Raw genomic sequence first — 17,012 nt, 5'->3', positions numbered from 1 at the left:
GGGGTGCATTCAAAATCCTGCAAACAAGCAGCCAGAAAATGGATGTCACCTCCTGTTTTTTGTCTTGAAAGTATGGAGAAATCACAGCTCTCTGACATATGCTGACATCAAGCCCTTGGGATAGAAAGCAGTGAAGGACCAGGACCAGCAGATGGTTGTGATCCCAACAGGGAGAAGCATCCCTTGGTGCTGGGCTTCCCTCCATCGTGCCCAGCCCTTCATCAGCCAGGCGATGCTCTCCTGCCTGCATATCTCCTTTTGAGCAGCGCGTATTGACCAGACAAAAGTCCCCAATGGACACCATCCCACCAATCCCAGCCTAACCCCCTGCCTTCTTCTTCCAGAAGAGACGACGTTCGAGGCTGGAGTCAAAGTTCAGATCCACAGCCAGTCGGAGCCGCCGTTTGTCCAGGAGCTCGGCTTCGGGGTGGCCCCTGGATTCCAGACCTTTGTGGCCACCCAAGAGCAAAGGGTAAGTCCCACATTTCCTTTGCACACCGAGGTGCCTCCGGTGAGTCTCATCTGTGCACTGATGCTCCTTGAGAGGTGATGTAGTTTTTTTTTTTTTCACTCCTTGCTCCAGACTGGTTGGGAAGAGGACAGCTCTTCTTGTTTCCAATACATTACCCACAGCCCTCACAGTTTGGGTCACAGAAGGGATTCCGTCCCTGGTAATATCCCTGACTGGCTTTTTGGTGTTTGTGGTTCACCTATGGTAGTCTCTAAATGTGCTGAGTACCATCCAGCCCACTGTGACAGGTTGCTTTTTTTCCCAAAATCTCTCATGCTCCAAGGAGATTAAATGAGACCAGAGAAGTGTTTCATTAAGCAGAGCAGCATGAATCCGTTCAGGTTGGCACCAAAGCAGTCACATTATTTATGCTGACCAGTGGTGGGAAGCTCATGGCCCAGGGTGCATCACCATCCCTGCATCCCAACAGTGGCACATCACAGTGCAGATGGATGCGATGTGACACGGCGTCATTGGACACAAATCCTGGGTAGGCATTTGGAAAGCTGGGGAGCAGAATAATTTTCTCCCCACTGTTTTTGGCCACAGTGCCTTTGCTCCTGACCTTCCTGCCTCGTTGCCTCTCTTTTTCCTTCCTGTTCTCATGCCTCCTCTCAGTGCAGCACGGTGGGTCGATGGCTGGAGTAGATGATCTCAGTGCTTTTTGTCCAACATTCCTTATCCTATGAATCAAACTGAGAAAAGCAAGCAGACTCTCGTGGAGGGTTTGCTGTGATCAAACCTCAGCAGAAATCAGGGCTGCAGAACTTCAGCTCTAAGCATCTCAGCAAAGTCACCACCAAATATATCTTTAAGCCAAGGCATCTCTCCTTGGCCCCGGGTACCAAAATGCACCTGGAGGCTGCAGCATTTCAGCGAGGCTCATTCATTACGACGTGCTTGTGTGTGCTCATCCCAGAGATAACGAAGGGTGTGGGTTCCTGGTGGGCGGGCGCCAGGTGGAGACTTCTCAATTAAAGCAGAGCAGTGTTTTGCTGTGTCTTGTGAGAAGTCTGGTGGGCTGGAGAAAATGAGCAGCTCTATTAGCACTTGCTTGGAGCGTAACACCTCGGTGACAGTGAAGGCAAAGGGATCTTCAGGGGCACGGTGAGCACCTGCTGAAGTCCAGAACTGCTCCTGCCCCATCTATGTCCCATCTGCAAGCCAAGTCCTGTCCTCGTGCTGCTCCCCAGATCACTCTTGAGATGCTGTATGGCCTGGGCACACCTTGCTGGTGGGTTTGGGTGCATCAGCTATTGGAGGAAATGGCCTTGGAGACCCATGGGGGGCATTCTTCATCCCATACCCTTCCATAAATCCAATGGCAGTCACTTTGTGCTGCCCCAAAGGACCTGTTGGGTTACAGCCAGCAGCCGGTCGGTTGGGTGAGCCCACTCACAGCCTGCAGCAAGGACCTCGAGGACTTTATTTTAGGTAGGAAGAAGCATAAATGCTGAGACTTGCTCTAAATCTTCCCTAATGCTACCCTTCCTACTGCCAACCTTAATTATTTTTCATTCTTCCTATTATAAAAAGCAATTGCAAGGGACTGTGTTAGGAAGACAACTAGCTGAGAGAAAAGAAATGAAATAAAAACCCTCCCTCCTCACATCTCTCCTTCAGGAAGGAAGATGACAGTGAAGCAGAATCTGGGAGGCTCTTTGCTGGTGCACGTCTGCCCTTCTGTGGGCTTTGCCCCAGTTTCAGTGCTGGCAGAGGCCAGGGCACATTGCTGCTCAGTGCCAGCCATTCTGGAACAGGTTTAAGATTGTGCCACGAAGCCTTAGCCCATGAGACACAATAAGGTCACTTTATGGCCTAATTACTATCACTAATTACAACCACTACAGCACAGGCATGCTACTGCCTTGTCTAATTCGCCCCCCAGGGCACACCTACCTCCTCCCACCCCAAATGAGCATCTCTGATTCAGGGCCCAGATTGAGTCTTTTCTTAATATCTCATCTCCACGGCTGGGGTGGGCAGTGCTATTCCTTCCATAAGTCAGAGCAAAAGGAGGAAAACCCCATGAACATCACCCAGAGGACCGAGTCCAGCTCATTACTGCAGTCCTAAACTGCATGTTTTATATCACCATGGTCAAAAGCAAACCATGACGGTGTGATCTCCTTAAATGTTGCTTGAGAATGAGCTGTCCGACAAAAGAAGCAACAAAAAAAATCACTTTTTCTCCTCCTTCTGCAGCAGCTGAGCCTTCCAGCAGAGTGACTTTTAAGAAACATTTGCCAGGTTGGTGGTGTTAATGCAGTAGTAGTGTCGGAAGCACCCAGGAAGCAATGCAGATGGGGACACTGCAAGCAAGCTGTGCTTGCTGAGTCAGCAAAAGCAAAGGCAGTGCAAGCAGGGGGTTCTCCATAAAAGCTGTTTGCGCTGTGTTTTTCTGCTGTGGACATCTCAGACTGAAGCAATTTCCTCTAATTACCTGGATTCAGGAGCTGGGACAGAGCTCCCCAAAGCTCAGGCACTGCTGAGGCAGTGCAGTGGCAATTAAAATGGGAGTGGTTTGATGGAGGACATCAAAAATCCTCTCTGAGTGATTTAGGAAGGGAGCTGGGGCAGTTCACACAGAGACATGAGACTGGCTGCTGTTTTCTGGGGGTCTTACACTGTGTTACATGAGGAGGGGAGCTGGAAGAGCTGGGGCAGAGCAGAGATGCTCCGGCCATGCAGGAGAGCCGTTTCTATGGCAATCCGTGAGCCTAATGAGTAAGGTTTGTTTTCTCATGAATGAGCCAAATGTGGAGCAGCAGCACAGGAGCTGGCTGCAGGCACAGGCAGGCTGGTACCAAGCAGGGCAGGAGCACCATGCACATGGCTGTGCCCTCCAGGTCCCTGCTGCTGGATGTGTGGGGATGCATCCTCAAATTTCCCTTTTCTCAGCACTTTTGGGTGAGCCTGCAAAAAAAAAAAACTTGCATTGTGCGTTCCATAGGATCAAGGAATCAGTAAGGTTGGAAAAGACCTCAAATATCATGTGGCCCAACTCATCCACCTACCCCAACTCATCCACCTACCCCCAATATTAAAAAAAAAGCTGCAAGGCACACTGGCATTCGTATTTTGGAAGGCTGATCCATTAAAAAAAAAAAACACAGATTCCTCCTGGATTTGCCATCTTTTCATCCCATTTTCCCAGCTGTGCTTTATGGCATCGTTGCTGCATCACCCATGGTGGATGGGATGGGTAACTGCTGCTCTCTGCCACGCCACCAGCACCGTGTGTTAGGGAAGATGAAAAGCACACTAAAATGGCAATTTCTGCCAACTTGGCAATAAAAATTTAAGAGGCTTCAATTAAGCAACAGGTTCGAAGACAGAGCAATATTGTTTTATAGGGCTCTAGTGCGCCTTGGAGACTCATCCCTTTGTAATGTTTGCACGGGACAGAGAGCATCAGCTACCAACAACTGCAGGATCACCAAGTGTAATTACAGAGCCAGGGAAATGGGGCTCAGGGTCTGGCAGAGCTCACTCCTATTTTCAAACAGGGTGTAGGCTGTTGCATTTGAAAATTGGGAGCAATTAAGTGACGTTTCCCCGGTTTGCCAACGCTCACTCAGAGCATCTTCTACCTACAGTCTTACACCTCCTCCTGGAAATGTTAGCTCTCAGTTTCCCTCAATCCCACACACTCTCCCTGTTGATTTTCTCTGGTCTGTCATCGAGCTCTAATTAATTAAACAGCAAGAGACCAGCCAGCAGCCAGCGGTGGCAAAAACATCAGCACATGAGTTCAAGGGGGATGAATGGAAGCCATTGCAAGGATGTTTTTCTAGGGCAACTGTGTGGTTTTGCTTGGAAAATGGCATTTGGAGTTGGCCTAAAAAGATACAAGGGGAAATGGGCTTGGAGCAAGCAGTGGAAATGAGTCCAACTGAGGAGCAGTGAAGACAGAGAGAGATTTGAAAGGGCTCCTTTGGGAAGGAGGTTGGTAAGAGAAACTCTTCAAGCACGTCATGCGTGTGTATGGGATGATGGTCAACAGCGTTCTGTTAGCCATTTGCTTTGTGACAGGGATAGTAGGATTTTATTTTAAAAGATGGAAAGCCACTTTCTGAGCATAGCAGAGCTCCGGAAAATCCAGCGCATCCCCCAGCTTGGGCACCTATGTGAGGTTGGCCAACGTGGTCCAACAAGTAGAGCCCACATTGACCAGTGGAATGTGAGGCGATACTTCTGCTGAGAAAGTAGGTAGCCAAGGGGGGAAAAGAGCTAATTGCCATTTGATTGCAGAGTTAATTGCCATCCCATCCCTGGAGGGTTTCAAAGCTGGATGGGATCCTGGGCAGCCTGATCTGGTGGGGGGCAACCAATCTACGGCATGGGGCAACCAGCCTATGGGATGGGGTTGGAGCTTGATGGTCTTTCAGGTCGCTTCCAACTAAACCATTCTATGAGTCTGTGATTTAAAATATAAGCAGAAGGCACAGCTCATTGAGCACGGGAGAAAAACACGTGGAGCAGCCACCCAACGGCTTTTGCTTTGCAAAATCATTCCCAGGGAAAAGGGAACCTGGAGGGGCTCGCAAATCACAGCGTGCCCAAATGAATGTTTTCTCCCGGTGATCATTCAAATCCAGGGCTGTGTACCCTTGCCAAGCACCGCAGGCTGCTGGAAGGGTTAAGCTCTTGTCAATCAAGACAATTTTATTGGTGCAAATGGGAAAGAACAGCTGCATGGCACACAGCACACCCCGCCTGGGCAGGGAGGCGATAAATAGAGAAATTCCAGCATCATTAACTGGGAGATGGAGACAGGAAACCTGCAGCGTGTACACTGAGCTTTTTAAGCATTTTACAAGTGCTAAAGCTGTCTGGAATTGAAAATCTATTAAGTTGATACCATTTGATGTCTCATTAAAGAACGTAGGTTTCTGGTCATTATTTCATTCGCAGCAAAAGCAGACACACCTTGCCTCGAGGCTGCAAGCTGCAGTGGTGGGCTGGTGGCTCTGGATGTGCCTGGAGCGCGGTGACATCAGGTGGTGCTGAGCCAAACCAGATTTATGGCAGAGCACAGCTGCAAACAGGGCTGGAAGCAGCTTCACTACATTCCCACACTGCAACCGCTCATTGTAATCCCCTAATAGCAGGAATCAAGGCAATTTAACGAGCACTTAATTAATTAATTAAGTATTAATGACGGCAAATGTGAGGGGATGCGCGTTTGTCGGCCTCAATTAGGGGCTGATGCTGAACTTCAGCTATTGGGAAAGCGGAGCGAAATGATGGATCAGTGCCACTGAACTGAGGGCAGAAACTGTCCCTGCTTTGCTCTTTTCATCCTTTCCTTCCAGCTTCCAAGGGACGTCGCTCACTGCTGGGGGTGGGGAGCAGCTCAGCATCCTTGGGCAGCTTCTGGTCCAGCACCAAATCCCACTGCTCTCTGCAGATGGGGCAAAAATTAGCACTGCACAAGAGGGGGGAAAGCAAAGCAGGTGGGGCAGGCAGCATGGTGTGATGGCCTCGTTAACTTTGTTAGCTCTATGGGCTGGAGATCCAGGTGTCTGCAGTGCACAGCCCAGGCAGCCCCCAGGGCCAGGTGTTGGGCATACAAAGGCTTTGCATGAATTTGTAGCCCTGAGAATGCACCAGTTGCATCAATGAGAGGGCTACAGGGGCTTGCAGGGAAGGATGCTTTTGCAGACAGGTTCACCATTGCACTAACCCCAGAGTTTGCACTAACCCCAGAATTTGCACTAACCCCAAAGTTTGCACTAACCACAGGGCTTGCAGTGCTCATGGGAGCACGGATGGGGCCATGCAATGGGAGAAACTCCAGATTTTGCTCAATTGCTTTTTGGTGCAGGGATTCAGCTGTGGGCTGCAGAAGTGTTTTCCCTCTTGCTCTGAGCCTTCCCCTGCAAGGTGAATTCTTGCAAAGGCACAGCGTGGCTGTGGGGCTGAACGGGCTCCTCCCTAAGGATCACTGGGAATATTTCTGAGGATGTGCCCTGCCTGGGAGCAGCACAGAGCTGAGTCCCTGGGGATGTACCTGCCCCCTCCGGAGAGGTCCCACATCCACATGTAGTGCTGATCAGTCAAGGATTCACTTCTGATTACAAATTACAGAGCACAGGGGAAGCAACGTGCCTCTGAAGCTGTAATTACAATGGAAGCTCCACTAATAGCCCTTGATGAGTCCCTTGGAGAGGGAAAAGTTCTTTGACTTGCACAAGGGAGGGGGAGTCTTAACACTGAGAGCAAGAAATGGAACGTATGGTGGCACGTGGTTCTGTGTGCTGCATGTTGGGGAAGCTGGAAAGGAGTAAATTGTGGGCAAAGCAATTGGAACCCCGTGATTGGAGGGAGAAGCAAGCCAGCTTTGCTTCACTGCATGGGGTCTGTGCTAATGCAGGTCATGGGCGGATAGTGCTCGTGGTCCTGGCTCTGGAACAAGACCTAACTCTGTTAATGAAGCTGGCTTTAATTAAGCATTCAGCCCGTGCAGCTCCTGCAGACGCGGTGCTGGTTCACAAACACCGTGGCTCACATCCAGTGCTGGCTGAGCAAAAGCTGTGTAAGCTCAGTGTCTGATGGCGACTCCATCATCTCCTGCTCCTGTCACCTACATCGCAGAATAAAATTTACAGGGCTTAAAAGATTTGTGTATAGCGGTGCTCGGAAGAGAGCTGATTCCATCTGAGCCTGTGATTATTTATTCTCCTTTATCATACAACGTGCAACATATGGGCCCCTTTCTCCGCTGCGGATGACTAAATGATGGCATCTGGTACTCTATTATGCAGCAAGTGTAAAGCAAATGAGAAAAGATCCTCTTCAAACAACACTTTGCTATTGTTGCAGAGACGCTCTCTGTATTTTCATTCAAAGGTGTTGCTTTGCAGACTTCCAACACCACCCGGTTCAGAGCCAGCCCTGTTTCTTGGAGATGCTGCAAATGTCTGGGAGCTGCTTTTATTCTCAGTTCTTCTGCTGGTTCCACAGATGGGAACAGCCTTCACCGGCTGCACCTTCGCACCTGGGAGCTGTCTGTGGCTCAGATGGGACCTGCAGGGTGCGGGGATGGCTGCGTGTTGTGCTGAGCTGCTCTCACTGCTGTTGCCCTGAAGTGAGCAGCAGTGTGGATTTGGGTGGATTTGGGGAACTCCGGGGCCCATGGGCGATGCTGCAAAGTTGTTTTTTTTTGTCAGCACTTAAATAGCAGCATCAATGCTCATAGGAGCAGGGGAAGGGAGCTAGTGATTCTGTGCTTGCCTGGCTAATGGGCAACGAGAGCCTAGGAGGGTTCACTGTTACACCAAGACCCCTTGACATTCATTCTGAGCTTTTCTAGGGTCTCTCCTTGGTCCCGTGCAGGGGAAGACCTGGAACTGCCATCTTATCATGGCTGGGACCCTTGGCTTGGCTGGGAGATGGATGTTCTGCAGGGCTACTTTGAGCATGGTTCCATCTGGTCCTGCAAACCTGCAGCAGGTTAGAGACTGAAACAACTGGGAACCATCAAAGTGGTGAGCAAAGCACCTCCATGTTCCTGGGTGGGAACTTTTTGTGGCAAAATTGTTCATAGAGAAGGAATTACTTCTGCTTGGCTGAGCTGTGAGCCCATGGGCCCAGGGCCATGGGGCAGGATTGGATGTGGAGAGGGCAGGATTCCCCCCAAAGAGCCTGGCCTTTTCTCCACCCTCACCACCAGTCAAGTTCTTCACAACATCTCCTTCTCTCCCTATCTGCAATTGAAGCCCAATATAGAATATAGCTGCTGATTGGTTATTAAGTCAAAGCCAAAGGCATTTTACCTTCTCTCAAGAACTACAGGCTGGTGCACAAAGGGAGCAAATGTTCAGAAGATGCTTTGGAGGTGAGCTGGAGCTCTGCTCTCACCAAGATCTCACAAATCATAGAATCATAATGGTTGACAAAGACCACTAAGATCATCTGGTCCAACAAAAGAGATGTGGAGCACAGTATGGGCTTCAGATGGCTCATGTCATGTCAACTTTGTTGTAATCACCCCAGCTCCATACCTGAAGGGTTCCTAGGCTCGTTTTTCATCCTACAGGGTCCACAACGTGGCTCTATTTTGTGACTCACCCCTTTTCAGGTTCCTCAGAGAAGTGTGGGTGCCCCATCACTGGAGGTCCCAGGGCCATGGATGAGACCCTGGGCAGCCTGAGGTGGTGGGGGGCACCCAGCCCATGGCAAGGGGTGGAACTAGATGGGCTTTAAGACCCCTTCTAGCCCAACCTGCAATGATTCCACGTTTCTGCAACCTTTATGGTCCCTTCCAACCCAACCATGCTGTCATTCTATGGTTCTATAATCTCTGTGATCCCTTCCAGCACAGCCACACTGGGTTCTATGATCCCATGGTTCTATGATCTTCAAGGTCCCTTCCAACCCAATCAAGCCATGATTTCATGGTTCTGTGATCTTTGAGGTCCTTTCCAACCCACACCATGATTCTGTGACTCTCCCCTACATCTCCAGAAGACCCCCAGATAGCCCCAAAAGAAGCACCTCACACCTAGCCCCTAGGTCCTAGGCTCGTAGTCCATCACCATATGTTTAAGCCTTTATTTTAGAACATGATTAATGTTACTACATATTTCAACGAATGTTTCTCTTCAGCCAACGTGCTCTGCCAGCACAGTGCGTTCAGTGTTTCGAGCAAAGCATGGCAAATTGGATGCTGCTTTAAAACACAGAGAAGGAGGGGTTAGGGAAGTGCTATTTTCTGCTCTCTAGCAAAAAGTATTGCAGAGCATTTAGCAAAGATAAAGAGAAATAGGAGAGCCTGCCAAGCTTCAGACAGAAGGCAAACAAGGTAGATTTGGCCGTGGGGGCCAGAGAGTGACTGTTTTTCCTCCAGCATGTTCTGGGCTTGCAATTAAGGTTTCTGTGGTGGGTTGCAGTGTTCTGCTTTTCTTATTTTTGCATTTATGCTAAATAAAGTGGTAACAACAGAAGGGTTTGCATTGCACTATTACTGAGCAGTCCGGGTTACTTTGTGCAAGGTGAAGTGCAAGGATGAGTCGTCAGCAGCATGGGTGCAAGGAAAGTGGATGGCTGAGGTCACTGTATCTTCCTGCAGAGGTGTTTGGAAAGGGCATCACCGACTTGTCCTCTTCTCAAAGCTGGTGCTGCTGTCTAAGGGCTGTCACCTGGTGCACTTTGTGTCAGTGGGAAAAAGTGCCTATGTGAGGAAGGGAACAGTGCAAACCTAGGTTTGCTCACACCACAGCAGTCACATTTCCTTTGCTGGAATTTTGCTGTTTCCATTATCTGCTCCGTAATGTCACCAGCGTTGTCCTCATGAGATCAGCATAAGGCTGAGCCAGGAGCTGTCACACACCACTGCTGATTACCCTGTGTTTGTTCTCACCAAATTGGAGCCAATTTGCAAGTCACAGCCTCCCCAGCAGTCCCTACATGAGCAGCATTTTCCCCAATGGTGCAAGAGAAAGGACCCAGTGCTCCTTTAAAGCTGGTTCTGCAGAATGCCTGCTGCTGCACATCCCCTGTGCACCATCCTGCTGGGTGTGCACCGTTCTGCTGGGCTCTGCTGCTGGGCTGGAGGGGAGCTCTGCAGCACAAGGACTTGCTTACAGCAAAAAAGAGTCGCTGGGAGAGTGAGGATGGGTATGAGAAAGTGATCAGTGCAATTGCTTAATGCCATTTCCAAGATCATGATGAAGCGTTGGACCACTAGGCATCAACCTGGGCAGGCTTGGGAACTGGGGTTGAGAATGAGTCGTGTTGGAATTTTTGGGGTTGGGCTGGACTAGGCAAGCTGAGTTACCCCCCACCCCAACCAGCGTGGTCCCTTTCCTTCCTATCAGTGGGGGGGAGGAGATGCTGCGTCCCCTGACACCCCCTCCTCCCTCTCTTGCAGCTGACCTACCTGCCTCCGCCGTGGGGTGAATGTCGCTCGTCAGACATGGGCTTAGACTTCTTTCCCGTTTACAGCATCACGGCTTGCAGGATCGACTGCGAGACGCGGTATATTGTGGAAAACTGCAACTGCAAAATGGTTCACATGCCAGGTCAGTGCTCCCCTCCCTCCACCCAGCCTCCACCAGCCAAGGGACCTGGGACTAGAGGAGCTGGGAATATCTTGTCCTAAAGGGAAGAGGGTGCTAGAAATGTTTGCGAAATGCCCTGAAATAGGGGCAGGACTGGCAGAGGGCCATGGTTCTGGTAACACCTCTTTGTCCCTGGGTTAGCACCCTTGTGTGATGTTTGCTGTGATTCTCTGATTTGGAAAAAAGGCCCCCAGAGCCAGCAGAGATGGGATGGGTGCTGCAATCCCTCCATTGCCCAACGCGTCCTTGTCTTGCTTTGCAAATGTCAAGTCAGTGATGACATTTCCTTGTCCCCACACTGCCCTCAGCTCATTCTGGGACGGAAAAGGGGGACTGGACAGGGCTGAAAAGCTTCCATGTCACCAGTCCCTAGCAACAGTGGTGGATGTGTCCTTTCCCTGCAGGGGATGCTCCCTTCTGTACCCCGGAGCAGTACAAGGAATGTGCAGAGCCTGCGCTCGGTGAGTACCAGATGTCTCTGGATGTCACGGGAGTCCCAAGCTGGGGGGACTTCCAGCAGCCTATGTCCTTCTGGATGGGGTCATTAGGAACAGCTGCAGCCCAGAAATGGCTTTTGATAAGACCTGAATGTTGGAGAGGGCAGGATATTCCCTAGGATAAAGGTTCCTCTGCCCTATGGCTCCATCGAGGCAGCAAGAATCAGGGTAACAAGCACCCTGAGATGTGTAGGAGGGGAGAACCTCTGGGTCTAGGTCTGTGTTTGGGTTTGGATTTAGAGCTGGATTTGAGTTTGGGTTTGGATTTGAGATTGGATTTGCATTTGGGTTTGAGCTTGGATTTGGAGTTGGGGTTGGGGTTGAGAGGGAGCAACCCATTCTAGTTTGGGATTTAGGAGACTCCAGGGTTGAGTGCTGTTGGCAGGATCAGATGCATGCAAAGGGTTGGCGTGTTATCAGCATGAGATGAGTTACAACCCCAGGCAGATGCTGGTAATAGAGCATGGCCTCCAGCAAAGAGCCTGTCTTCAATCTGCTATGAATGGCGTGCAATAAAATGGAAAAGAAATGGCCAGGATTTCTTGCAGCTCTTCTCATTTGAGATCTGACTGTTTGTCTCCTTTCTGGGCTGTGTGACCTCTGGGTCCACATCTGCTGGATGTTTCCAACTCTTGAGATCGAACTTTGTCACCTTCTCCAGGTTTGCTTGCTGAAAAAGACAGCAATTACTGCATCTGCAGGACACCCTGTAACCTGACCAGGTACAACAAAGAGCTCTCCATGGTCAAGATCCCCAGCAAGACTTCGGCCAAGTACCTGGAGAAGAAATTTAACAAATCAGAAAAATATATCTCGTGAGTGTTGCAGAAAACAAAACTCCTCCGTTTGGAAGGGGGGGGATGAAAAGTTTTCTTGGCATTTATGCCATTTAAACAGTGCTTAGACCTTTCCAATATGGGTGTATGTCCTCCATGGGGGATTAGGGTGAGCCCTCAAAGAGATGAGGTGTGGGTTGCTTTCATCCCAGGAGAGCTATTGGGACACCTTGGTCCTCTACCAGTCCTGGGCACGTTGTTATCCATATGGAGACAGCAAGAGTTAATCCTTATTAATCATCATTCAGACTTCTGCTCTTACCGTAAAAGTGAGATCCAGCACTCCTGAGCAGAGATCTTGGAGAGAAGTTCTCTCCAAGCTTGTGCTGAGGCTCCCAGAGCATGGCCTTGGCCCCCAAGTGCCTATAGGACACTAGAAAGAGTGATGAGGACAGGGGGTGGGGGAAAAGCCCCCAGGTCCCTTTATCTTTCCCTTGTCCCAGAGTGGTGGCTGATGGGCTGGTGCTGTTGTTCTCTTTCTACAGAGAAAATATTCTTGTCTTGGACATATTTTTTGAAGCACTCAACTATGAGACGATTGAGCAGAAGAAAGCCTATGAAGTGGCAGCCTTACTTGGTAAGGAGGTGTCGGGGTATGTTATCAGGTCTGTGTGAGCTGGGTGTATTTATGGGACAGGCAGATGCCACAATTGAGTGCATCCTGTGAAATCCCAGCAAAATCCAACCACATTTCTGGCCACCACGTTTTCAATCTCTGCTCTTCCTTCTGACACCAAGCTGGGTAGTATCCCGAGGGCCACGATCTGAGGGACCACAGCTAATCCATGTGTCACCCATGAGAGGTTAATGTGAGCTGCTCCATCTTTGCTGGATACCAGAGCCCTGATATTCGGGTTGAGCAGGCAATGGATGCTCTCAGTGGTGATTCTCATGCTGGAAGGCAGTATATGGAGAAAGTCATCTCTTAAAACCTTCTACCCATCACCTCTTACCTGCTCCAAATCCATCTTAATCTCCAACAGGGCCATCCAGGACCCCGGGCTCTTTGCCTTTGGATGCTGCCCCACAGCTCAATGGGGAAAGTCAAGGAGCTGTTGGGCTGCTTAGCTTCAAATTGGGTCAAGCTTTGTGAGTGATGGTTAAAGATTTAAGTGCTTGAGGCTCATCAGGTTGGGCTGTAGAGGTGTTCAGTCAAGGAAGAGCTGGTGATGAGGCTGCTCTGGTAAAACCATAGGCGTGTTGTTCTCTCTCCTAGGTGACATTGGAGGCCAGATGGGGCTATTTATTGGTGCTAGTATCCTCACTATACTAGAGCTCTTTGATTATATATACGAGGTAAGTGCCTTGCCTTCACCTCATCCCTGGCAGGGGTTGGGCTTGAAAGCCTTGATGCCAGCTGGGGCCAGCACAGATCACAACCCTCCATGCCCAACGTGCTCAACCAATGCTATAATTAATTATAAATGACTATAATATAAGAATTATAAGTTAATTACACCATATAATTCACCCCCAGTAGACCTCAAGCCAAACAAACCCTCCCTGGAGCATTCTCTCCTCCAGGCTCTCATTTCCCACTCTTCTTCACCATATTGCACAAGGGTTAATGTTGGGGGTCAGGTTCATGGCTTTTGATTGTAAAGGGCAAACTGAGCAGCTGGAGGGGCTGCAGCAAACCTCTGGGTTTTAGCTCCTGTTTGCAATGAGATGACCCCAAGAACCCAAACATGCAGGCCCTATTTTATAGCAGGAAAAAATGAGTTTATGGCATAGTTACAAGTGGGATGTGACACCTCTGGGGAGAGGCAGTTCCCAGCAAATCTGTCACTTCCCATCCCAAGCTGGGAGGTTTAATGCAATATTTTTAGTCTCCCTATACCAAAATCTGCAATCATTTGGACCTCCATCATCCAGCTCTTATCATGATGGCACTGGGGATTTTTAATCCTATGGGATATTGTATTTAGAGGTTGTTTGTGGCAGTTGTCACAACAGTGTGTGCTGAGCCAGCTGGGTGCACAGGGATGTTGGGCTGCTTCAATCTTCCTGGAACATCCTTAAAAAAACTCTTCAATTTTATTAAAGTATAGATGCTGGCTCTGCATTTTAAGGCAGTCACTCCCCATCACAGCTCCTTCTGGGTGGCTGTTAGCACTTGGTAGCATTATCCTGCAGTAAAATAGATTGAAAATTACAAGCATAAAGCTAATAATGGCTTGGGTGTGCAAACAGAGCCGGGTGCCTTGGTTTATATCTCAGTCTGAATTCACACCATATTTCATTAAAATCTCCTATTCTCAGCTATCTTGGGCTTCTTTCATAAGAAGGTAATAAGAAGCCTTGCCAAGTCTGGATTTTTTTCTTCTCTTTTTCTTTCCTTTGTTTGATATCTGCTTATAGAACTTGTCTAATAGTTTCCTCATGCTGTAATTTTTTTCTTTCTTTCATTCTTTTTTTGGGGCAAACGTGGCTTAAGAGAGCATCCCATCTCCTGATGCACACCTGGGGCTGCACAGCGAGTCCACCTTCATGGTCGTGATGGATCTTTGACCCACACTGGGCAGGGAGAGCAGGAATAAAATGCCTCGAATAGCTCTGATCTGCTCAGGGCTTCAGCAAAGCTGGGCTCAAAGCACCTTAAACTCATTGCATTGTCAACCAAAGCATCTGCAAACTCTCTGAGATTGCCAGCAAGCGGATGCGCCTGTTGTTTTCTATTAGCTTACCCAAAATCAAAAGGGTTGAACCTAGAAATGACTTTTCACATTGGTCACGCTGCTCAGTCCTGGACCAGGGCAGAACGTGCAGCCAGTCCTGCATCCCACCAAGCATCTCCTGCCAGCATCAGGAGGATGCTTTGAGAACTGCTTCTTTAGGAACTGACCCAATTGCTCACATTTTTAGTGTGCTTCTTTGGGTTGTTGTTTATTTTTTCCTCCCTGTGGAAGGTTTTCAGTTTAAAAAAAAAAAAAAAAAAGCACTCCTTTCTCATCCTTTGTGGGATTTCCCTTGAAAATCAAATCGGCTTTTCAGCAGCAGCTCCTGAGGAGCCGTGGTTGCAAGGGGAAGCTGTGTTCACATAGCTGACATTTTCAATATACTCCCAAATAGATATTTTTAAATTGAGGTTTGGGAGCTTTTTGTTGTTTTTCTTGTGAAAAAAAAATCAGGTTTGACACATGGGCTGGTTTTCTCTGGAAGATTTTCTCCTTCCTTCCCGTTGAATCTGGGTCCTCCAAACCCAGTGCCCCTCCAGCTCTGGAGGTGGCCACAGCTTTCACCATGCTTTTAGGTGTTGTATTGAAGGATATGGTTTAGTAGGGAAATAAATATTGGTGGTAGGTGGATGGTTGGACTGGAAGGTGTTGGACTGGAAGGTCTTGGAATTCTTTTCCCACCGTGGTGCTTTTATGATTCTATGGTGAATCTCAAAAATTCAAGGGAGGGTTGGCCAGCTCGATGAGGTGGAGTCACTGCCTCTAGAGGTGTTCAGGAAATGATGCTGTACTCTGGGACACGGTCCATTGGTGATAGCTGGATGGACGGACTGCGTGATCTTGGAGGTCTTTTCCAACCTTGGTGATTCTAATGATTCCACGCCTTGCTGATGTCAGAAGGCACCTTGCTCACCTCCTCCCGCCCAGCTTAGAATCACAGAATCACCGAATTCTACGATTAACCAACCCTCCCTCTTTTGCAGCTGATCAAGGAGAAATTATTAGACCTACTTGGCAAGGAGGAAGAGGAAGGGAGCCATGATGAAAACGTGGTAAGGAGCCCCATCACTGCGTTATTTCCCAAGGACTGATCGTGCTTCCATAGCAAAGGAATTTAGCGGTGCCAACGAGGAGAGGCAGTGGGTGGAGAGCAGCCCCGGGGTAACCCCGTCCCGTTTCTCCATCGCAGAGCACTTGTGACCCCATGCCAAACCATTCGGAAACCATCAGCCACACTGTGAACGTGCCACTGCAGGCTACCCTGGGAACACTGGAGGAGATCGCCTGCTGACACCGCCCGACCTCCGCACAGTGCCAACACCTAAGGAAGGGAAACTGCACGGGAAAGCAGGGACCGAGCTCAGGTTTGCAACGGGGGCAAAAAAAAAAAAAAAAGAATAAAAATAAATAAATTAATTAAAAAATAATAAATTAAAAAAAAAAACAACAACAGGAAGAAAATCGCTATGCATTAAAAAAATAATAATAATAATAATAAATATATATATTATATATATACTCTGCCAAAACCAAGCGAGAGGCGCCTTGGACTTGACTTGTGTTGTCCTTTCCTCTTGGGGGGGTTGTCTCCAAGCTGTGAAGGGCAGCAGCTCCTTTCTGAACTGTACAAAACACAGAGACCAGCACCACAAACACAGAGAAGCCCCGCCACCTCACATACTGCCAGATGTACAAAGCACTTGCATGCCAGTTCTTTTTACGGCAATATATCCCTAGCTGTCTTTATAAGCTCTGTTCCTCTTTACAGTCTCTGATTTTCACTACAAGAAGGAACTCGCGGGCCCAGCCATCCCCTGAAATCACCATTACTAACGTCGTAGGCTGAATTAGAATAAAGAAACAAAAAGTCGCAGCTCTTGGATTCTTCTTACGTTCTTGTCCTTCGTGTCAGTCTGTGATGAATCTTAAGCTAAGCCAGGTCCCCGAGGCCGGGCCACCTCAGCGCTGCCCGACACCCCCAGGTGAGCATCCCTGCGGAGGGGCCGGACCGCGTGGCTCTCGGTGGATCGCCCCCACCCGGCTGCTGTGTCGTGCTCCTCCATCTGCAGTGCCTGGACAGTCCTTGTGGGGGGGGGGGGGGGGGGTGGGAGGGGTGGGCACGGGGCGGTGGGTTTCTGAAGTTTTCTTTTTTAATTTTTTATTTTGTGTGTGTGTGTGTGTGTGTGTGCGTGTTTAATTTTTTATTATTATTTTATTTTACTTTTTTTTTTTTTTTTTTTTTTTTCTGTTAATGGATTCTGTGCTTTCTCCTCGTTCTCATGACTGATATTAAAGCTGGTCTTGTGGAAATGGCCGGGCTGTGTCATTTCTGCCTTGCTCCCACCCCCACTCCAGCTGGAGCCCCCAGTTCAGTCTGGGTGAGAGGCAGGCACTAGGATGAGCCCACCCTGCTCCCTCGCCCC

At 49.1% G+C, this 17,012-nt stretch overlaps 1 protein-coding gene across 2 annotated transcripts in view; it reads left to right on the top strand.

Moving 5' to 3' along the window:
* The window catches only part of ASIC2 (acid sensing ion channel subunit 2), a 416,329-nt gene extending 399,656 nt beyond the window's left edge, over positions 1-16,673 (top strand). For both annotated transcript variants that reach the window (XM_090125118.1, XM_031600965.2), the window contains 9 exons: positions 345-472; positions 10,389-10,539; positions 10,983-11,039; positions 11,737-11,890; positions 12,397-12,488; positions 13,128-13,207; positions 15,573-15,641; positions 15,779-15,953; positions 16,358-16,673. In XM_090125118.1, the coding sequence (XP_089981244.1) occupies positions 345-472; positions 10,389-10,539; positions 10,983-11,039; positions 11,737-11,890; positions 12,397-12,488; positions 13,128-13,207; positions 15,573-15,641; positions 15,779-15,880 (833 nt within the window). In that variant the 3' untranslated portion in view covers positions 15,881-15,953; positions 16,358-16,673. The remainder of the gene's footprint in view (positions 1-344; positions 473-10,388; positions 10,540-10,982; positions 11,040-11,736; positions 11,891-12,396; positions 12,489-13,127; positions 13,208-15,572; positions 15,642-15,778; positions 15,954-16,357) is intronic.
* The last annotated feature ends 339 nt before the right edge of the window (positions 16,674-17,012 follow it).

Source organism: Phasianus colchicus, chromosome 26 (assembly GCF_987193195.1).
Source record: "Phasianus colchicus chromosome 26, bPhaCol1.hap1.1, whole genome shotgun sequence".
NCBI lineage: Eukaryota > Metazoa > Chordata > Aves > Galliformes > Phasianidae > Phasianus > Phasianus colchicus.
The sequence above is the reverse complement of the archived record's forward strand: the minus strand, read 5'-3'. Positions and strand labels throughout refer to the sequence as shown.